Source organism: Phoxinus phoxinus (assembly GCF_949152265.1).
Source record: "Phoxinus phoxinus genome assembly, chromosome: 2".
Lineage (NCBI taxonomy): Eukaryota > Metazoa > Chordata > Actinopteri > Cypriniformes > Leuciscidae > Phoxinus > Phoxinus phoxinus.
In genome coordinates, this window is record NC_136877.1 from 22940613 (window position 1) to 22957472 (window position 16860).

Sequence of the window (16860 nt, forward strand, 5' to 3'; positions counted from 1 at the left end):
CAAGTGTATTATTTACTTAGTTATAAAAAATAAAACTCAATGTAATAAATCACATTTTATAGCTAAACCTGGAAATTTAAAGGATACAAACGTTTTGAAACAGTAAATTAACCTGTGAAAAATGACGCCGTGCCAAGTGCCCGCCCCCTCATTAATAAAAATCAACCTGCAATCTGTGATTGGTTAACGCCAGAGAAGAACTGGATCCCGGGGTGTTTGATGCGAACACAGGTGTGGTATATTAGGCCTAAATTTCATTCGAAAGGTTTAAGTAGACTTTAGGAGACTTAAACTGGGTGTTGTTTTCGAAAACTTTGGTTGTTAGCATGGCGTTTTCTCTGGTGAGTAGTTCAGCAAGAGAAAGTCTGCCATTTCGGTTTTGAATCTTGCATTAAGTGTTTAATAACTCTGTGGTATTGTGTTAGTTTGTTAAATGTTTTGTTGGTGCTTGTTTGGCCCGCGTTTATCACTTTTATGAAGTTTGGGTTTTGTGAAAGTAATTCGTGCTCCTTTACGGTCTTGTTGAGCATGCCAAAATCCTAGCTATTTATGATAGCCTCAGTCTGTCATGTTTACAGTGAGAGGTTCATTAATATAGTTGTCATTGATGAGGGCTGTCCAATCTAATCAATCATTGGCTGCTTTTAGTTAATTCCACAGCATAGATAGCTATGACACCCATTGCACTACAAATTAACTTGCATGTATTTTATGTTCCATTACACTAGTGAAAATTGGAAATTAATTCTAGTCCAACTTCAAATCTTATGACCCTTTAATGTTTTCCTAACTGATTATGAAATGGTGAGGAAAAGAGGCAGGGAAGAAATCAGACCTAAAGTTGTGTCCAATTATGATGTACTATTTGCTATGCACTTGCAGCACTTATCTATGTTTGATGTGCTCAACTATTTAGTGTAAGGTTTAAAATATTTTGTCAGTCAACGTTGGATTCTCTTAGCCCTTACTTTTGGCTACGCAAGTTGAGTGAGTGACCAAATTTGAAGTGTCCAACATTCCTTTTTTTTTTTTTCTTTTTTTTTTTAAGTGCATCATCCATCCGGGAAACACACCACTCAAATGTGTGCTACAAAATGTCTTCTAGTATGCAAATTGTAATGCACCTGATGTATTACCATTAGTGACTTGTTTCTGTTCTGTTCTGACAGAGAGAAAATCCCAGACTTCTTAACTGCCTGGATTCTGACATTCCAGCCCTGTCCACATGCAGCAATGCAGACACATTCTGCAGAATGAACACCATGCTAGGCAACTCACTGGATCTGAGCGGGGTGTGCACGACTCCTACTGCCAAATGCAAGCGAGACCCTTTTAATGGTAAATTGTAATGTTTGCCGTTGTTGTTTTTGTGAGAAGTAGAAGAGTAGCGCATTCACCATTCTTTAATATGTGCATACACAATAACAACACAGATTTGTAACCTTTTCGTCACAGTATTTTTTTTTTGTGCGCTCCCCACATTCAAATGCATCTGCTGCAGTGCTGTTTGCACTTTGCTTTGGCCCTGTATTCGAGCTTCATGTGCTCAGGGAATCATTACAGCAACGGTCATGTAATGTCATGCAGGCGAGACAGAGGATGCTGAATCAGGGCTGAAGCAAGCAGTTGGAGGCTGTCCAGTTCTGCATGAGCAGCCTAGATTGCTCATTCTTCAGCTACTTAGCAACAGTCCTGCGATTCACTGGAGTTTATCTCTTAGCCTGCAGCTAGCAGCGAACTCACGCTCTCTCTCCCTGCCACCTCGAATGGGAGCCAGAGGTGGGAGGGGGAGCTGCCTCTTTGCAGGAGAATTTGTCAGGAATGCACGGTAGTGTGGCATCAGAGGAGGCCAGGGACTGATGTCATTAGCAAGGGGCTGTGAGGGCAGCAGCGCCTGGGTCACATGCAGGGTGGGTCATCTCTGCAGAGACCGCTGCTCCTGTGCAGTTTAGCCAGGCGGAGGGAGGCGATCTGATTTGCCAGAGTCTAGGGAGCCAATGCTTTCTCGAATGTGCATGCCTTTTATTCCCACTGCTGATGCAGAGTCGTCAAACTGTGTTTTATTTCTGGACTCTGTTAACAGATCGTCCCGACTCGGACCTGTCTGCGGTCCGGAGCAGGATGCTTTTTCCCAGCAGTGGCCAGGACTCATCCAGGGGTCTGCCCGACGTCAATAACTGGGGTCTGGGCCTACAGTCCCTCAGCCTGTCTGACTGGGAGAGACCGTGGAGCAGCCATGACACTGATCACTCAGTACAGACCAACACAGCCTCACGTGAGTGAAATGAATAACTTTAAAGCAATCTTAGGATAACATTGCCACAACCTGATGATGACATTCCCACAATATTATATAAACATTTGAAGTAACCCCATTTAATCATTTATGCAATCATTTAAAGTGAGTCCTACTTTTGCTCGTTTGCTCGTTTTTCAGTATATAATGGTATTGTTAAACTTTCTGGAGTAGTTTAAAAATTGGTTTGTACTTGTTGTAGTCACATTGTTTACAACATTGACTTATTCAAGCAGCATCAACTTTTGGTGGAGACAAGTTTGTATTTTTCATTTAAATGAATCCACTCAATCTAGTCTGAGTTAAACAGAACTACATGCGTGAATTTAAGTGAGACTATGGACTTTATTGGTATCACTGGCCTGACTAGAGCGGGTTTGAACTGTTCTAGCTAGGCCCGTTGAGTGAGTCAGAGCCTTTTGTTGACTATTGCCACATATTCTCGGCCTGCCTCATGCATTGGTAATTCTCAATAGAGTGCTGAAATGAGAGCCGTTCTTTTTCAGTTTTTGTTTTGGCTTATTGTGCTCGTTTGTTCTGGCGTGTTTTGGGAAGAAATACAAAGAGAATCTATTTTTATGATTTCTTTGGGGCCATTTTTTAATATTTTTTTTTGCTTTGTCACTAATTCTGATTTTGCTCAGTACAAGGGATTTTGGGGACTCCCAGCCAGCGCTCAAACAAGCTTCCAAGCTACTCCGAGCCATCTATTGGTGCCACAGACTTCCTAGAGAAATTTCCCGGCATGGCACGCTTAAGCTCTCAATCTTTCCTGGACTCTCACTCCATTAGCCCTGTGGACTCTGAGACTAGTGGCTTCAGCTCTGGTTCTGATCATCTCTCAGACCTGCTGGTAGGTGTTTGTTTTTTTTCTTCCTTTTCTCCTACCACCACAAATTAGTTTTCAGTTCCTTGGTACCATTAGCATCTGTCTCTCCCATAATGTGTAATTTTCAAACACCTTAAGGTTAGGGTTCACAATATTGTAATTGTCTAAAATTTGTCTTGTTTCTATACGAGATTATTTTAATTTAAAGCATTGTTTACTTTGTCATAACTTGACAGCATAACTTTCTCTAAAGTGGCTTTAAAAATGTGCATTGTCAAAGGCACCATACCGATACATTTGACTCTCCTTGTGATCTAAAGTGTAGGGTAAATGTCTAGTTTTAAAGGTGTAACTCTTTATGGTATTAACACTTTTGCACACTTAAATTCTCTCTCCTCCCTTTCGTAGTCTTCATTGAGGATCTCTCCGTCTATGCCCTTCCTTATGTCCAGTATGCAAAGGGATCCTCTCAAGTTAGCGCTCGGCTCTCGTCTGGACCTCAGCAGCTCACCCCTCACCCCACCACCCAGTGCCAGCCCAGGCGGTGGCCTGTCCCACCGCTGGCCTGGTGCCTCCATCTGGCCCAACTGGGACCTGATGAAGACCCCTGAGAGCCCTTTCAGCATTGAAAGAGAGGCCTGGCTTCACAGACAGGCGGCTTGTATGGCCTGTTGCATACTACTGTAGTGCATGATCTTATAGGACATCCCTTACCCCTTCACCCTCCCATTGAAAACCTCTGAACCACCCTCAATACCTTAAACACAATATGTTCAAACCTGGTGCAGTGGTGTATTGCCTCTTGTTGTGCTCAACTTGTGATATTGTGCTCCACAGCAATCAATGAAGCTACCTTCACATGGAGTGGACAGCTGCCCCCCAGACATTACCAAAATCCCATTTATTCCTGCAAGGTCTTTTTGGGAGGAGTTCCCTGGGACATCACTGAAGGTAGGAGGACAATTATTTCCACTCAATTTAAGCAGCACAACTGTTTTCAACATGTTTTGAGCACACAATTGGCATATTGGAATGATTTCTGTAGGGGAAATTTATCACAGAAATTTGAGATATTTTAAGAGTGGTACTGTAAATATGGCATTCCTATTATTATTTTATACGCACTAATGGATTTTCTCTTTGTCCCCAGCTGGTTTGATAAACACTTTTAAGTGCTATGGCCCTCTGAGTGTTGAGTGGCCAGGTAAGGATGGCAAGCACCCTCGCTGCCCTCCGAAAGGTAATATGCCCAAAGGTAATGCTAAAAGGGTAGGAAACTTATTTTATTACAGCACTGTGGCAGGTGGTGTGGCACTCAACTACTTGGTGACTATAACAACCTTTCATACACGTGGTGGTAACTGTTCTGGGAGTTAAGGATGTTTTTACTCTTTAGAAAATTCATACGCAGGTTAGTTGTAGTTTGATGTACAACCTACAATTATGAAGGTGGCAGTAAGGCAATTGAAATGAGTAACCTTTTGGCCTAGTGAGACTTGCATGTGACTCTTGTCCCTTTTTCAGGTTATGTGTACTTGGTGTTTGAATCGGACAAGTCTGTGCGTGGCCTGCTTCAGGACTGCACTGAGGACTTGCTCCATCCTGAGGGCTACAGCGAGTATTACTTCAAAATGTCCAGCAGAAGAATGCGCTGCAAAGATGTAAGCTTATCGCACTTTCTAACATGTGCAGATGGCCTTGGTAGTGTATGTTGGGCGTTTTAAACTGACCTATTGTACCGAAAAGGTTACTGTGTGGGTGAACAATGCTTGTTGACCTGCTACCAGAATGGGTTTTACTTTAATGGCCAAAAACCTGCATGTATATGGTAAAACATTTTGTGGTTTGATGTTTGAGAAATGCTGACCTGTCATTTCTTGGCCCTTCAGGCACAGGTGATCCCTTGGGTGATTTCGGACAGTAACTATGTGAGTTGCCCCTCTCAGAGGCTGGACCCTAGGAACACTGTGTTTGTAGGAGCTCTGCATGGCATGCTCAATGCTGAGGCCCTGGCCAGCATCATGAATGATCTGTTTGGTGGAGTAGTGTATGCAGGCATTGACACTGACAAGCACAAGTACCCCATTGGTGAGAACTTTTTTTTTTTTTTTTCTCCCTCCAATTAACTAATATTAGTATGATGCTGTGGTTTGACATGTTGATGTTTTTCCAGGATCTGGACGTGTAACCTTTAACAACCAACGCAGTTATCTGAAAGCTGTGAGTGCTGCATTTGTGGAGATCAAGACACCCAAATTTACAAAGAAGGTAGAGTAACACTTTTAAAGCGTTATTTTATTGTGTTCGTAGTGGAGTACTATCTTGATGCGGTTTTGCATGCAGCACTGTATATGCTACTTATACTGGGGTAACTGGTCTCATTGGTTGGATGGATGTCTTAGGACAACTTTGATTAACTTTTTTTTTTTTTATCCACTTCAAATGTTGAAGTGTATATATTATATTATTAGGGCTGGTCCGAAGTGTTTTTCTACTTTACCACAGTGAAGAATGCGTATATAATAGGCCTAATTAAAAGCGAGCCAAAGGAAGAAACGTTTATAATCCCATGTAAAAATGGGTGAGACGTGAGTGAAGATTTTGGTAAAGAAACCAAAGATTCCATGTCCAGTGGAATAACTAATGGAATATTGGTAAATTTGCTGATAATTGGGAGGCCAGTTTGCAGAATACAAAGCTTACATTTATGGACTCGCGCACAAATCTCTCATTCATCATGAAGCCAAATGTTGCCATGACTGTAATGTAACATTTAATTGCTTACCTATTTATTTTGTAAACAAAGCTTTGTGCTTCACTCGTGTCAATATTCATGTTAAACTGCATTCACATACAAAGTGCATCGCGGGGTTGTCAATTTTACAGGCACAGCCTTTTTACGCGTTATTATTGGGCTAATACGTTTTGTTTCTATTTGATTTTCCACAATGTCAAAGCAACGCAGCTTAACCCAAAATACAAGCTCAAGCAGTTGCACTAGATGGAGAATACTCGTATTGCATGGAACACTTTAGTAGACTAAGAAGCAAATATAGTTATTATTAAACGAGGTTGGGTTCCTTCAACTGTCCATCCTAATAAAAACGGCTAAGCTATATAAGATGATTGTAAAAAAAAAAAAAAAAGTTTATTTCACCAGATTTTAGTGTAAACCTTTTCAAGAGCGAATGAGAACTCTTTCGAGCGGAATGCCAGGGGTGTGAAAAAGAGTATTCGAGTCCAGACGTAATATATATCCATATCCTTTTATAGTTTTTGGTCTTCTGTGGATTTAAATGATTGGCAGATGAGGACAAATCAAGTGTCTTACACTATGATGGTTCACGTAGTTCGTATCACACCCTCCTTTCAAATGGACTGACCCGTAACCTCTTAGTCTGTTGCTTAACTGACCACTTATAACTAGCGCTGCTCATGGAAGCTGCTCATTCAGAAATGTGCTTTTGCTGCTGTGACTTTGCCAGACAGAAATTATTAATTTCAGATCAATTGGCACTTCAATATAGTCACCTTTGTCAATATCTGCCTTACAGTGCATGTATGTTTAATTTTTAGATAATTGGTATGCTACTAAATATTACGATTTCCTCAATGCTTCTATTTTCTTCATGGGTATGGTTTTCCTTTTAGGTTCAGATTGACCCATACCTGGAGGATGCTATCTGTCAATTATGCAGTCGTGAGCCTGGGCCATTCTTTTGCAGGGACAAGGTGGTTTATTTTTATTTATTTTTTTCTCCCATTTTAGCAACCTAAATTGCATGTATGTGTATAATAATGGTCTATTTCCCTAATCTTCCAGACCTGCTTCAAATACTACTGTCGCTCCTGCTGGCATAGGCAGCACTCCATGGACATCCTCAGTAACCACCGCCCTCTGATGCGAAACCAGAAGAAGCGGGACATCAACTGAAGCGCGCATGGCAGCACGATGCCTCAGCCTGGATGTCCATTGCGCCTGCTCCCCCCGGGGCACTGCTCCAGAGTCGGCCCCAATTCAAAAGGCCCTTCCAGGAGTTGGGGCATGGGGAAACACTGTAGAAAGTTCACTGTTGCACTTTCTTTTTTAGTTTGGCTTGTTCACTTTGGCACTGTACACAGTGAGATGGGTTAGCTGGGGCCCATGGATGGGAAGACCCAGAGTTTTTGACCAAGTTGATTCAGGCCATGGTTGAAGGGTTTTTTTTTTTTTCTCCCCCTTTATATAGGTTGCTATTTTGTGTTGGTAAAAATCATTCGAAAGTCTCATTGTTTAACAGACGGAAGCCATACAGTGCCTTTAATTGGTTTTCCCCCTTCCACACTAGCTGCTTTTTTCTGGCACTTTTTTTGCCAATTTTTTACGTTTTTGAGATGCAACTACAAAAGCAAGTTTTTCATCATGACATTTTTCACAGTTTTAGTTTTCATAAATTTTTACATGAAACAGTTTTAAGGTATGGCATGGAAAAGGTTGAATAGCAATCTACCCGGCGGCTTTTTAATTTTGCGCTTTTGTTTTTTTTTTTTTTTCCCCTCCATGTTTGGAGTATTTTTGCCTTATCAGTGTTCTGTTTGGTAGAACAAAAGGTTTGCGCATAACCCTGCAGATCTAATTGCCAATCCAGATCAATTTCAGTGCGTGCCTCCACTAGGCATTGCTTTTACTGCTCTCGATCAGATTTCAAACCAACTTAATATATTAATCCATAAATGAGAATGGCCATCGACTGCACGTAGTTTTATTGCACTTTTTAATTTGCACTTTGTAAAGGGGTAGGTTTTTAATCACTTGTATTGTACATCAGCAGGTGTTGTGGGTGTGAGCCCATATGGCTGCTTGTATTTAAAAGCATAGACTTCCCTTGAATGTACCAAGAGCCTTAGCAGACTAAATGCAAATGTCACTTTAATCATCTCCTGCTGAACGTCTGAATTAATAACATTACATTCAGAACTAAGAATGTCCTTCTCACCATATGCATTCCATGCAGAGCTATTTCCCAAGCTCCTCTGTCATTCTACCTCGTTGTCTGCCAAGTTTGCTTAAAAGGGTGAAGTTTGAATTTTTGACTGGGCACAATAAAGGTGTTTAAGCATTACTCCTGTTGTATGTGTTTCTTTGATGCCTATATATTTAATGTGTAACAAAGCATTGAGTTGGTAGTATTCCTCCATGTAGTCTTGCAGAGTGTCACAAATTATTTGTAGTTGTCCACTAGGTGGAAGTGCTGCATTTGCCAATCTGCAAATGAGGATTAGGGCCATTTAGAGTACGTCACCAAAGCCTTGCTGGTTACTGCACAATTGGGAACATTATTTCAGTACCAAATGGTGGAAGGAGGGATGTCTGAAATTAGTGAGTTCTCATGTCTGAAGGAGCTTATAAATGTTCTGATCCTCACTTCATTAATTCTGGCAGTCATATTTATTTATATTCTGTGTTCTTCAGTGTCATGATTTGGTTATGACCCCTTTAACCCCTGCTGGTAGATACTGTAACTACACCATCTTGCAGCCAAATGCGTCTTTCTCCATTTATGGGCATTCAAACTTTGTATATTTTAAGTGACAAAGTAGGCCTCAAATAAGAATGGGTATCTGTTAACTTTCTATAGTACAGTAAGTGCAATAGATGTTACAGGAAAAAAAGATTTTGGGACTCTAATTAGCCAAACTTTGGTCATTTACAGCTAAATGGGTTCAAATGAATTGGGGACTGGAATTCTGTGTAAGGGTCTGTGAGGATGGAAAGTGTGTGAGCTGGGACAGGACCTGCCAGCTGAGTGTGTGAATCACAAAGGAATCAACAGGTGTGTGGAGGATGACTAGCGTCTGTGTTTGCATAACCTCCTGTTTCTCGTCCCTCTACACATCCCACCGACACTACAAAAATAACACCATCTGAAACTCACCTCTTCATCAGAGGTAATCTGAACGTGTTGGCATGTTACATTTAAGCTTACATATTAGCATAAAGTTTTTTTTCTGACACTCATCTTCACATTAGTGTATTACTAAATGAGTCACCCTGAGAAATGTGGGCTCAATGTGTTATGGAAGACACTTCTATCTGATCAGTAACAGAGAGCTGGACTAAATGGATAAATTCTGACACTGAACGTATTCTTGTAAAGAGTGTTATAGGTGTGAGGATGTTAAAGAAGGTTTACCGTAACACAAACACAATAATTTATTGTGTGATCTGTCATGCATACTGCCCTTGTTTTCTCAGGGTTTGTAGTAGTGGTTGATCAAGTTTTAAAAAATGTTATTTTGCGCTGAGATCTTTGGATTTAGTTGTTTTTACTTTGTTGACTTTACTGTGAAGACATTGTATCCATGATTGTTCACAATACTGGAATCCAGCAGCATTAGAGCTGTTCAGTTCTGTTAAAAGAAGCCCATATAAGACATACTCTACTGTAACCTCTGGAATACCATATAGGACACTGACTTACTTGAATGTTCCTATTAAAATCAAAGAGCAAGAAAATATATATTGAGAAAATGATTACAAGGGAAGATAAAACAAAGTGAATAATGACTATTTCACATGGTTACTTCCAAAATACTATGTTATGACTTCAAAACATTTTACCACAGCACAGTGCAGGATTTTTAACCTTATACAGTTTGACATTTGCCACCACACATAATTAGCTCCATGTGGATTTTATCATGTTGTAAACTTGCTTGGTTGCTAACATGGTACAGCATTGCGCTAATGTTTTTTTTAACGCAATAGGGCATTAACCGTTCACTGCTGTTTTCTTAACCAATGTAATGAAATGTTGCCAGATTCGCGTTCATTTGTTTCTGCGTTTTGGTGCTTACTGGACATCTCACTTTGAAAGTGCCATGTTTCCTGCAACAAGCACAATCATTTTACTGAAATCTCACCACAGGCACGTTTCCCCACAGGGAGCCTATTCTAAATTAAACTTTTTATTTTATTTTAATTTACAATTGGTTGTATTTTCTCAATACTGATAAAAATCTTCACATATAGTTTTGTAGAGGCAACAACATCCATCTGTCAGTATTTGGCAGAGGTATGGAAATGCCCAACTTAGTCTTTTCATGGACACGAGTTCTTATTTACATCACACTGTATTTCATCTATGGTGATACACTTGGGGAACAATGTCTTGGCATGTCTGTTCAATCCCTGTCAGCATGTTAATTAAAAAAAACAAAAAACAAAAACGATTAAATAACATGATATTACAAAGCTGGCCTCTTCTAAATAGATGGTAACAGAATTGATAAAGCAAAACTGCTTTATATGAGGGAATTAATTTAGGTCGAATTATTTCGTTTTTAGATCTTGGGTGTTCTTTAATATAGAGTCACTGCATAAATATAGGATTCTGTCTGAATTGCCAATCTGATCTCATGAGAAAAACAATAAGTAATGTATGAGGTGGCGATTTCAAATGAATTTGTATGATGTGATTCATATGGAAACATTTGGGAAAAAAATTATGAAAAAGGCTTGTTGATTGATGGTTGAGTTTTAGTAAGAAAATAGTTAAAGACAATTAAAATATGTGGTCATTTAATGCATTTTATATCAAATACACTCCTGTTGTGCTGTGTGAAGAGTGTACTTACTTTAGTAGGCTACTAAGAAGTGCACATGAAGTGCTGTTAAAAACTCAGCTTGGAATCATTGTAAAAGATTCAGGCATATACTATAATCTTCTCTTGCTAAAGCTCAACATTTTGTTTTTCCAGGAGTGACCGGTCAGCTATTCTCATATAAGAATGCCGTTTCTGTGTTTTTTCTTGGAAGTATACTCAATGTAACCTTCACGCAGAAGTTCCCTTAATGCTGTGTATACTGGACAAAGCGGCATGTGTTGCATGTTATAAAAAAAAAATTCTCTGAGAAGATAAAGTACCATTTGTTTAGCCTCCTCTTTATTACTTTTGAGGTGGTCTTTTTGCTGTGTAATGTGTGAGAAAGACTAGAAACGGAAACAAGTCTGTATTGTGGAAGTGTCTTCTACACCCCCTCCATCCCCCTGTGTTTGTAAACTAAAGCCCTTGCAGGAAGCAGAGGGTAATAGGGTTAGAGTTCAGCTGTGCCTCTTTAAGGGATTCTCTCCTCGGGACAGAGGGCTGCTAAACGATCGTGGGAAAGGGGGAGGAGCTTCAGCAAAATCTGCCACCTCTTCACTCCATCCCACAAACTTACTAGACCTGAGGGAACAAAACTTTTAAATAGGTAGTTAGCAAACCTAAACCAAAAAAACATGTTCTTGCAGACATTAGAGTATTCAGACAGATAGATAGACAGATAGATAGATACAGTGCTATGCATAAGTTTAGACACCCATGCTAAAGTTGACTAAAAAGAGGAATAAAAAAATCATATTTTGGAAATTGAACTTAATGCCTTAATTTAAAAAAATAGGAAAAAATCCAACCTATAAGGACACCAATTTTCTTTGTAAATGAATAATGTATCGTAAATAAATAAATGTTCTTCCTTAAAATACAGGGTGCATAAGTTTGGACACCCCTATGTTAAATTCCCATAGAGGCAGGCAGATTTTTATTTTTAAAGGCCAGTTACTATATGGATCTGCATCCTGATAAAGTTCCCTTGGCCTTTGGAATTAAAATAGCCCCACATCATCACATAGCCTTCACCATACCTAGAGATTGGCATGGAGTACTTTCCATAAGATCATCTCTCAATGCAAATCAAACCAGCTATTAGGCTAACTGAAATAAAACCATGCCATCTATCTATCTATCTATCTATCTATCTATCTATCTATCTATCTATCTATCTATCTATCTATCTATCTATCTATCTATCTATCTATCTATCTATCTATCTATCTATCTATCTATCTATCTATCTATCTATCTATCTATCTATCTATCTATCTATCTATCTATCTATCTATCTATCTATCTGGGCTCTGCAAGGTCTTAACAGGCTTTGTGACATAATATAGAAACTTTGGCTCATTGCTGTATTTGTGACAACTATAGGGATTCATTCATTCATTCTATATCAGTACTATGATCTACAGTACATCCACCCCAGAGGTCACGACCCTTACCTCTTTGCCCTCCAGGGTCACAGTGGCCAGTTGGCAATTGAGATGTCTCAAGGCACAGGTGCAAGCAGTTATAAATTGTTCACTGCTTGATTCTCATTCTCAGCCTAAAAGGGCACAGGTGCATATGAATGAAATCACCAGAGAAAGTCTGATAACAGTAATAAAGTTGATTGGGGTGGGCCAGATATGCAGTTTATTTCCCTTTACTGAGGACTTCCTGAAGATTTGCTTATTGGTACATTTGGAAATACTCATACAGATACCAATAAGCAAATCTTCAGGAAGTCTACCGTTCAAAAGTTTGCAGTCAGTTATAGGCTATTTGTATTCATATTTTTTATTCAGCAAGGATGCATTAAATTGATCAAAAGTAACAGTAAAGACTTTGACATTGTTACAAAAGCTTTCTATTTCAAATAAATGCTGTTGTTTTAAACTTTCTATTCATCAAAGAATCATGAAAGAAAATGTATCACAGTTTTCACAGGGATATTAAGCATCGCAGTTGTTTTCAACATTTATAATAAGAAGAAATGTTTCTTAAACAGCTGTTCAGCATATTAGAATGATTTCTGAAGGATCATGTGATACTAAAGACTGGAGTAATGATACTGAAAATTCAGCTTTGATCACAGCAATAAATTACATTTTAACATTCAATTCAAATAGAAAACAGTTTTTTTTTTTTTAATGGTAACAATATTTCAGTTTTGACTCCAAACTTCTGAATGATTGATGTGTACAGTACACTTATACTGTAAATGGTCTATTATCACATAGGCCTATATATTTATATTCATATTTAAATGTATGTTTAAAAATGTTAATTCAGTTCATATATATACACACACCTAAATCTGTTTTACTCCACATGAACAACGTTTCTTATGAACTGCATAACTGTTCAAACGATTTTCAGTGTTCTCCTTTGATACTCACACTACATCTCTCTGATGTCTGCTGTGTTGCACAGTGATCCAGAAGAAACATCTTCATCCAGTGGGAGATGAAGAGATTGACAGATCGAGGTACAGAGATGGTCCAAGAGGAAACAAGAGAGAGAGAGACAGAGAGCAGCAGAGATGTGGACAAGCATGCTGATCTACACATTCTAGGCAGTTGTCATGGAGACAGCACTGCCTCCTTGGCCTGGCTGCTCTTCGTGATGTTTTTGTGAGAATGGCTAAGTGTTCCAGTGCGTGTGTGTGTGTCACTGGGATCATAATGTCATACTGTTAGCATGATAGTACACTTTGCATTGATAGACATGATCAGTGTTACAACGCGCAAGTTGATATTCTGTGAACTAGGCCTACTTGTTATTTATGACTATCTGTGGCTGTGCTGCCTTATATAAAAGCTATTTGTAACTCGGTGCAGCTGCGGTCTTTCATTATCATTACAGGGGCTAATGCTCACATCTCTCTGCCTCTAGTTTCGCCTAGTGAAATAAAACCGAAAAAGGCTGTTGTCAAAGGAATATTTTGTCCATGTCTGTGAAGATCCAACAAAACACAATAAGAGTCTTTCTAAGCCACTTGATAGTTTTTCCTAGTGAAAAATACATTAAAATGAATTTGAAATACATTTATTTTATGCTAAGTATCTACTACAAATACATATAGATGTCTAAGGCAATTTCATGCATTATTTTGCTATTTTAAAGAGAGGCTTTTCATGCTAAACATGACCAAAGTTTCAAAAAACGAGCTTGACGCAGTATTTGTGTGCCAAATAAACTAAACTAAAAAAAAAAAAAGTAGGCTATGGCAATGTATGACGTCATAACGTGCGGAATTCATGGGCACTTCCAGAAAGAGCGCGCGCGCACACACACACAGACACACACATCAATCAGAGATAGCAGAGAATGTCTAATAAGGGGAGAAGGTTCACTCTCGCTACACTTCCGGCTTCTGACTGGTTGCAGTTCCACTCTGATTCCACATGAGGGCGCTCACAGGACGAGTGCAGAATGAATGGAGGTCTATGGAGCTATACCCCTCAAAATCCACTTTTCTCAAGATATAATTTTTTGTCTAGTAATTTGAATGTTGTATTCGAAAGGAGATGCAAAGAAATTGCACATTGCTGGGTGTTAGATTTTTTAGAGTCACTTATTTGCTTTAAAAAGTCTTTCAAAATGTCAATGACGTCATACACATCTTACAACCAGAGATACTGCTTTACGGCAATCCTTCAGTCACTGTGGTGCTTTCGCGCTCTGCACTTTATTTTCTCTCGAGGCATCGACAGCACAGCTGACACAGGTAAACACACGGGCTAGAAGAGTTTCTGCTAGAAGACATTCTGTTCCCGCTTCGGATGCCATGATGCCATCAAGCGGTATCTCTGGTCATAACCAGTCCTTCACTGACCAATCAGCGTTCATTAGCAGAATGCTAGCGTGTTATGGGCAACAACAACTCAACCTGTAAGAAATCGAAAGGACAAAAGTACTCGTTCATTCAATTTTCGACCTATAACCCATGTTGAACTTGCCAAACCTACAATCAAATCTGAGGTTTCTCAACGGCAATCGGCTGAAAGGGACAAATTTAGCCGTCTAGCCCCATAGACTCCCATTCATTTTGCACTCGGGGGTGATCGCCCCCAGTGGAACTCTGGTGGAACTACAACCAAAATTCGGTACAATAGGACTTAATAGGGAGTGAACAGGCTCTCCGTAGACGGGCTCTGGAGATAGCAAGAGGTCGAGGACGTGCCCATTCTCGAGGTCGGACATCCGGGACTTTTACTCCCATAATGCACTGCGCGCGCATAGCAACGCGGCGAAGGGTAAAACAAACAAGCGCCCGCCATTAAGCAACACGAAGCGGAAGACAAACGAGCGCAAAACCTTTGGCAAATCATGCCGAAAAAGTGTTCTGTTGTTGTCTGTATACTGATAAGACATTCTGTTATAGAAGAAGAAGATCTGTATATAAATAATTGTATTGAAACGGGTACTACTGCGCAAAGAGACATTTCACCCGCTGACCGCTGGTAACGTTACTTTCACTTTTGCCTCAGAGACCCTTTATGTCCTATAAATGTGTCGTAATAATCCGCGCAGATTTCAGTTGACGATTCTGTTTAAAGTTATTAATAACAAAACATGAATTAATGAGAAAGAAAAGAACAGGATGTGCTTTATAGTGAAAATAAATATTAAAAGCGCGATAAGTCGCGAAAGAGAACCGAACTCTACTGACAGGACGCTGCGCGCGCGCTCCGACCGCAACACGGACAAGCAAGCACAGTAGCCTTTGTTTTCGGTTGCACGCCTAAACGGCCAAATAAACACAGAAATATTTCAAAATGCCAAGTCGAGTATTCACGTAAACACAGCAGATGTAAATACTGTGTGCATTCACTCTCTCTCACACACACACACACACACACACAAAAGAGGATTTATGCTCATCACTTGGTAACTCAACCTCACAGTGAAAGCCCTGCACAATTAATTCCATATTGCAACTTATTTATTGTTTGCTGAATATTTTTTTTGTTTTTAGTTGTCTATGGACCGTTTTTTTTTTTTTTTTTACTGTGGCTCTTTTGGAAAAATGCATTATCCAAAAATGAAAAAATGTCTCTTTGGTCAAAAAGGTTCCCGACCCCAGTGCCTTTCACAGACATGTAACGTTAGCTACGTTAAGTTAGTCACAAAGCGCTTTATTACATTCACTTCTCACCACAAACATACATTTGCATACACAGATATCATTCATCATTAATACAAAGTACTCCGTTAGTATCCATAACTGACATAATCCACAGCAAAACTTCTGTGAATAGATACCTTTTTGATTTACCTCGGGCTTAGCCTTTGGTTTGTTTTACTCTTCGAACATGGCGGCGGCTTGTTGCTATGCAAGTCACATGATTTGTGACGTAACGCCGACCAAGAGAATAAACAGAGAAACGTGCTTCGTTCATTGCTCGAGTAAGTTTTGACATTTTGTTTTTAGACCACGAAATCAACAATGTCAACAAAGAAGTGTGTTTTTTTGTTGTGAGGAAAATGTTTTCCCAGGAAACAGCGCAGTTAGTTTTTTGGGGGGCATTAACGGAGTTGTGCAAGTATTGTTCCTGGCTGGCATTTCGGTGACGAACGTTTTATTATCAAGGCCCAGCTCGACACTGGATATGCAGATCGTTTGAAACTGAAAGATAGAGCAGTCCCAGCGATAAAAGAGCCCGGAACCGCAGGCGGTAAGTGTTTTGTTGGCAAGTGCATATCATTTAAACAACACGAACATATAGCTAGCTAGTGAATCAAAAGTTATCCAGACCAGTCATAATGTGATTGTGTATTGTGTAGTGTGTGTGTTTAAAGTCCGCGTGAACCGGAAGTTGCAAACGACTTTTCTCAAGTGTTGTGACGCATTTCCGAGTGAAAGGGAATATTAAACAGAGGGCAGGGTTTTACTTTAGCGCTCCTCCTCTCCATCTCTCGCCCATAGCAGAGTAACGGTTTGAGGGGAGTGGCTAAGCGATTAACCAACCCAAGCAGTCAAGCCTATGTCATCAGAAAAAGATCCATTCCAGACCCGGAAGTAACTTTTCAAACTTTGATTAAAGATAACTTCGGCAAACAATTTTTTTCCGTGTATTAACTTGCACGGATTAATTGTTCACCACAA

At 39.7% G+C, this 16860-nt stretch overlaps 1 protein-coding gene across 3 annotated transcripts; it reads left to right on the top strand.

Annotated features, from left to right (window-relative positions):
* Positions 1 to 167: 167 nt before the first annotated feature.
* cpeb1b (cytoplasmic polyadenylation element binding protein 1b) lies at positions 168 to 8227 on the top strand. 3 transcript variants are annotated; one of them, XM_079587144.1, is made up of 12 exons: positions 168 to 231; positions 1170 to 1338; positions 2084 to 2275; positions 2941 to 3149; positions 3534 to 3786; positions 3963 to 4076; positions 4276 to 4380; positions 4650 to 4786; positions 5015 to 5213; positions 5299 to 5393; positions 6777 to 6857; positions 6949 to 8227. In XM_079587144.1, the coding sequence occupies exons 1-12, from the start codon at positions 220 to 222 to the stop codon at positions 7057 to 7059; spliced, it is 1677 nt and encodes a 558-aa protein (XP_079443270.1). In that variant the 5' UTR covers positions 168 to 219; the 3' UTR covers positions 7060 to 8227. The 3 variants fall into 3 exon arrangements, with proteins under 3 accessions (XP_079443270.1, XP_079443269.1, XP_079443271.1); XM_079587143.1 differs by having other exon boundaries at positions 221 to 341; XM_079587145.1 differs by having other exon boundaries at positions 221 to 341; positions 4276 to 4365; positions 6949 to 8226.
* Positions 8228 to 16860: the final 8633 nt, after the last annotated feature.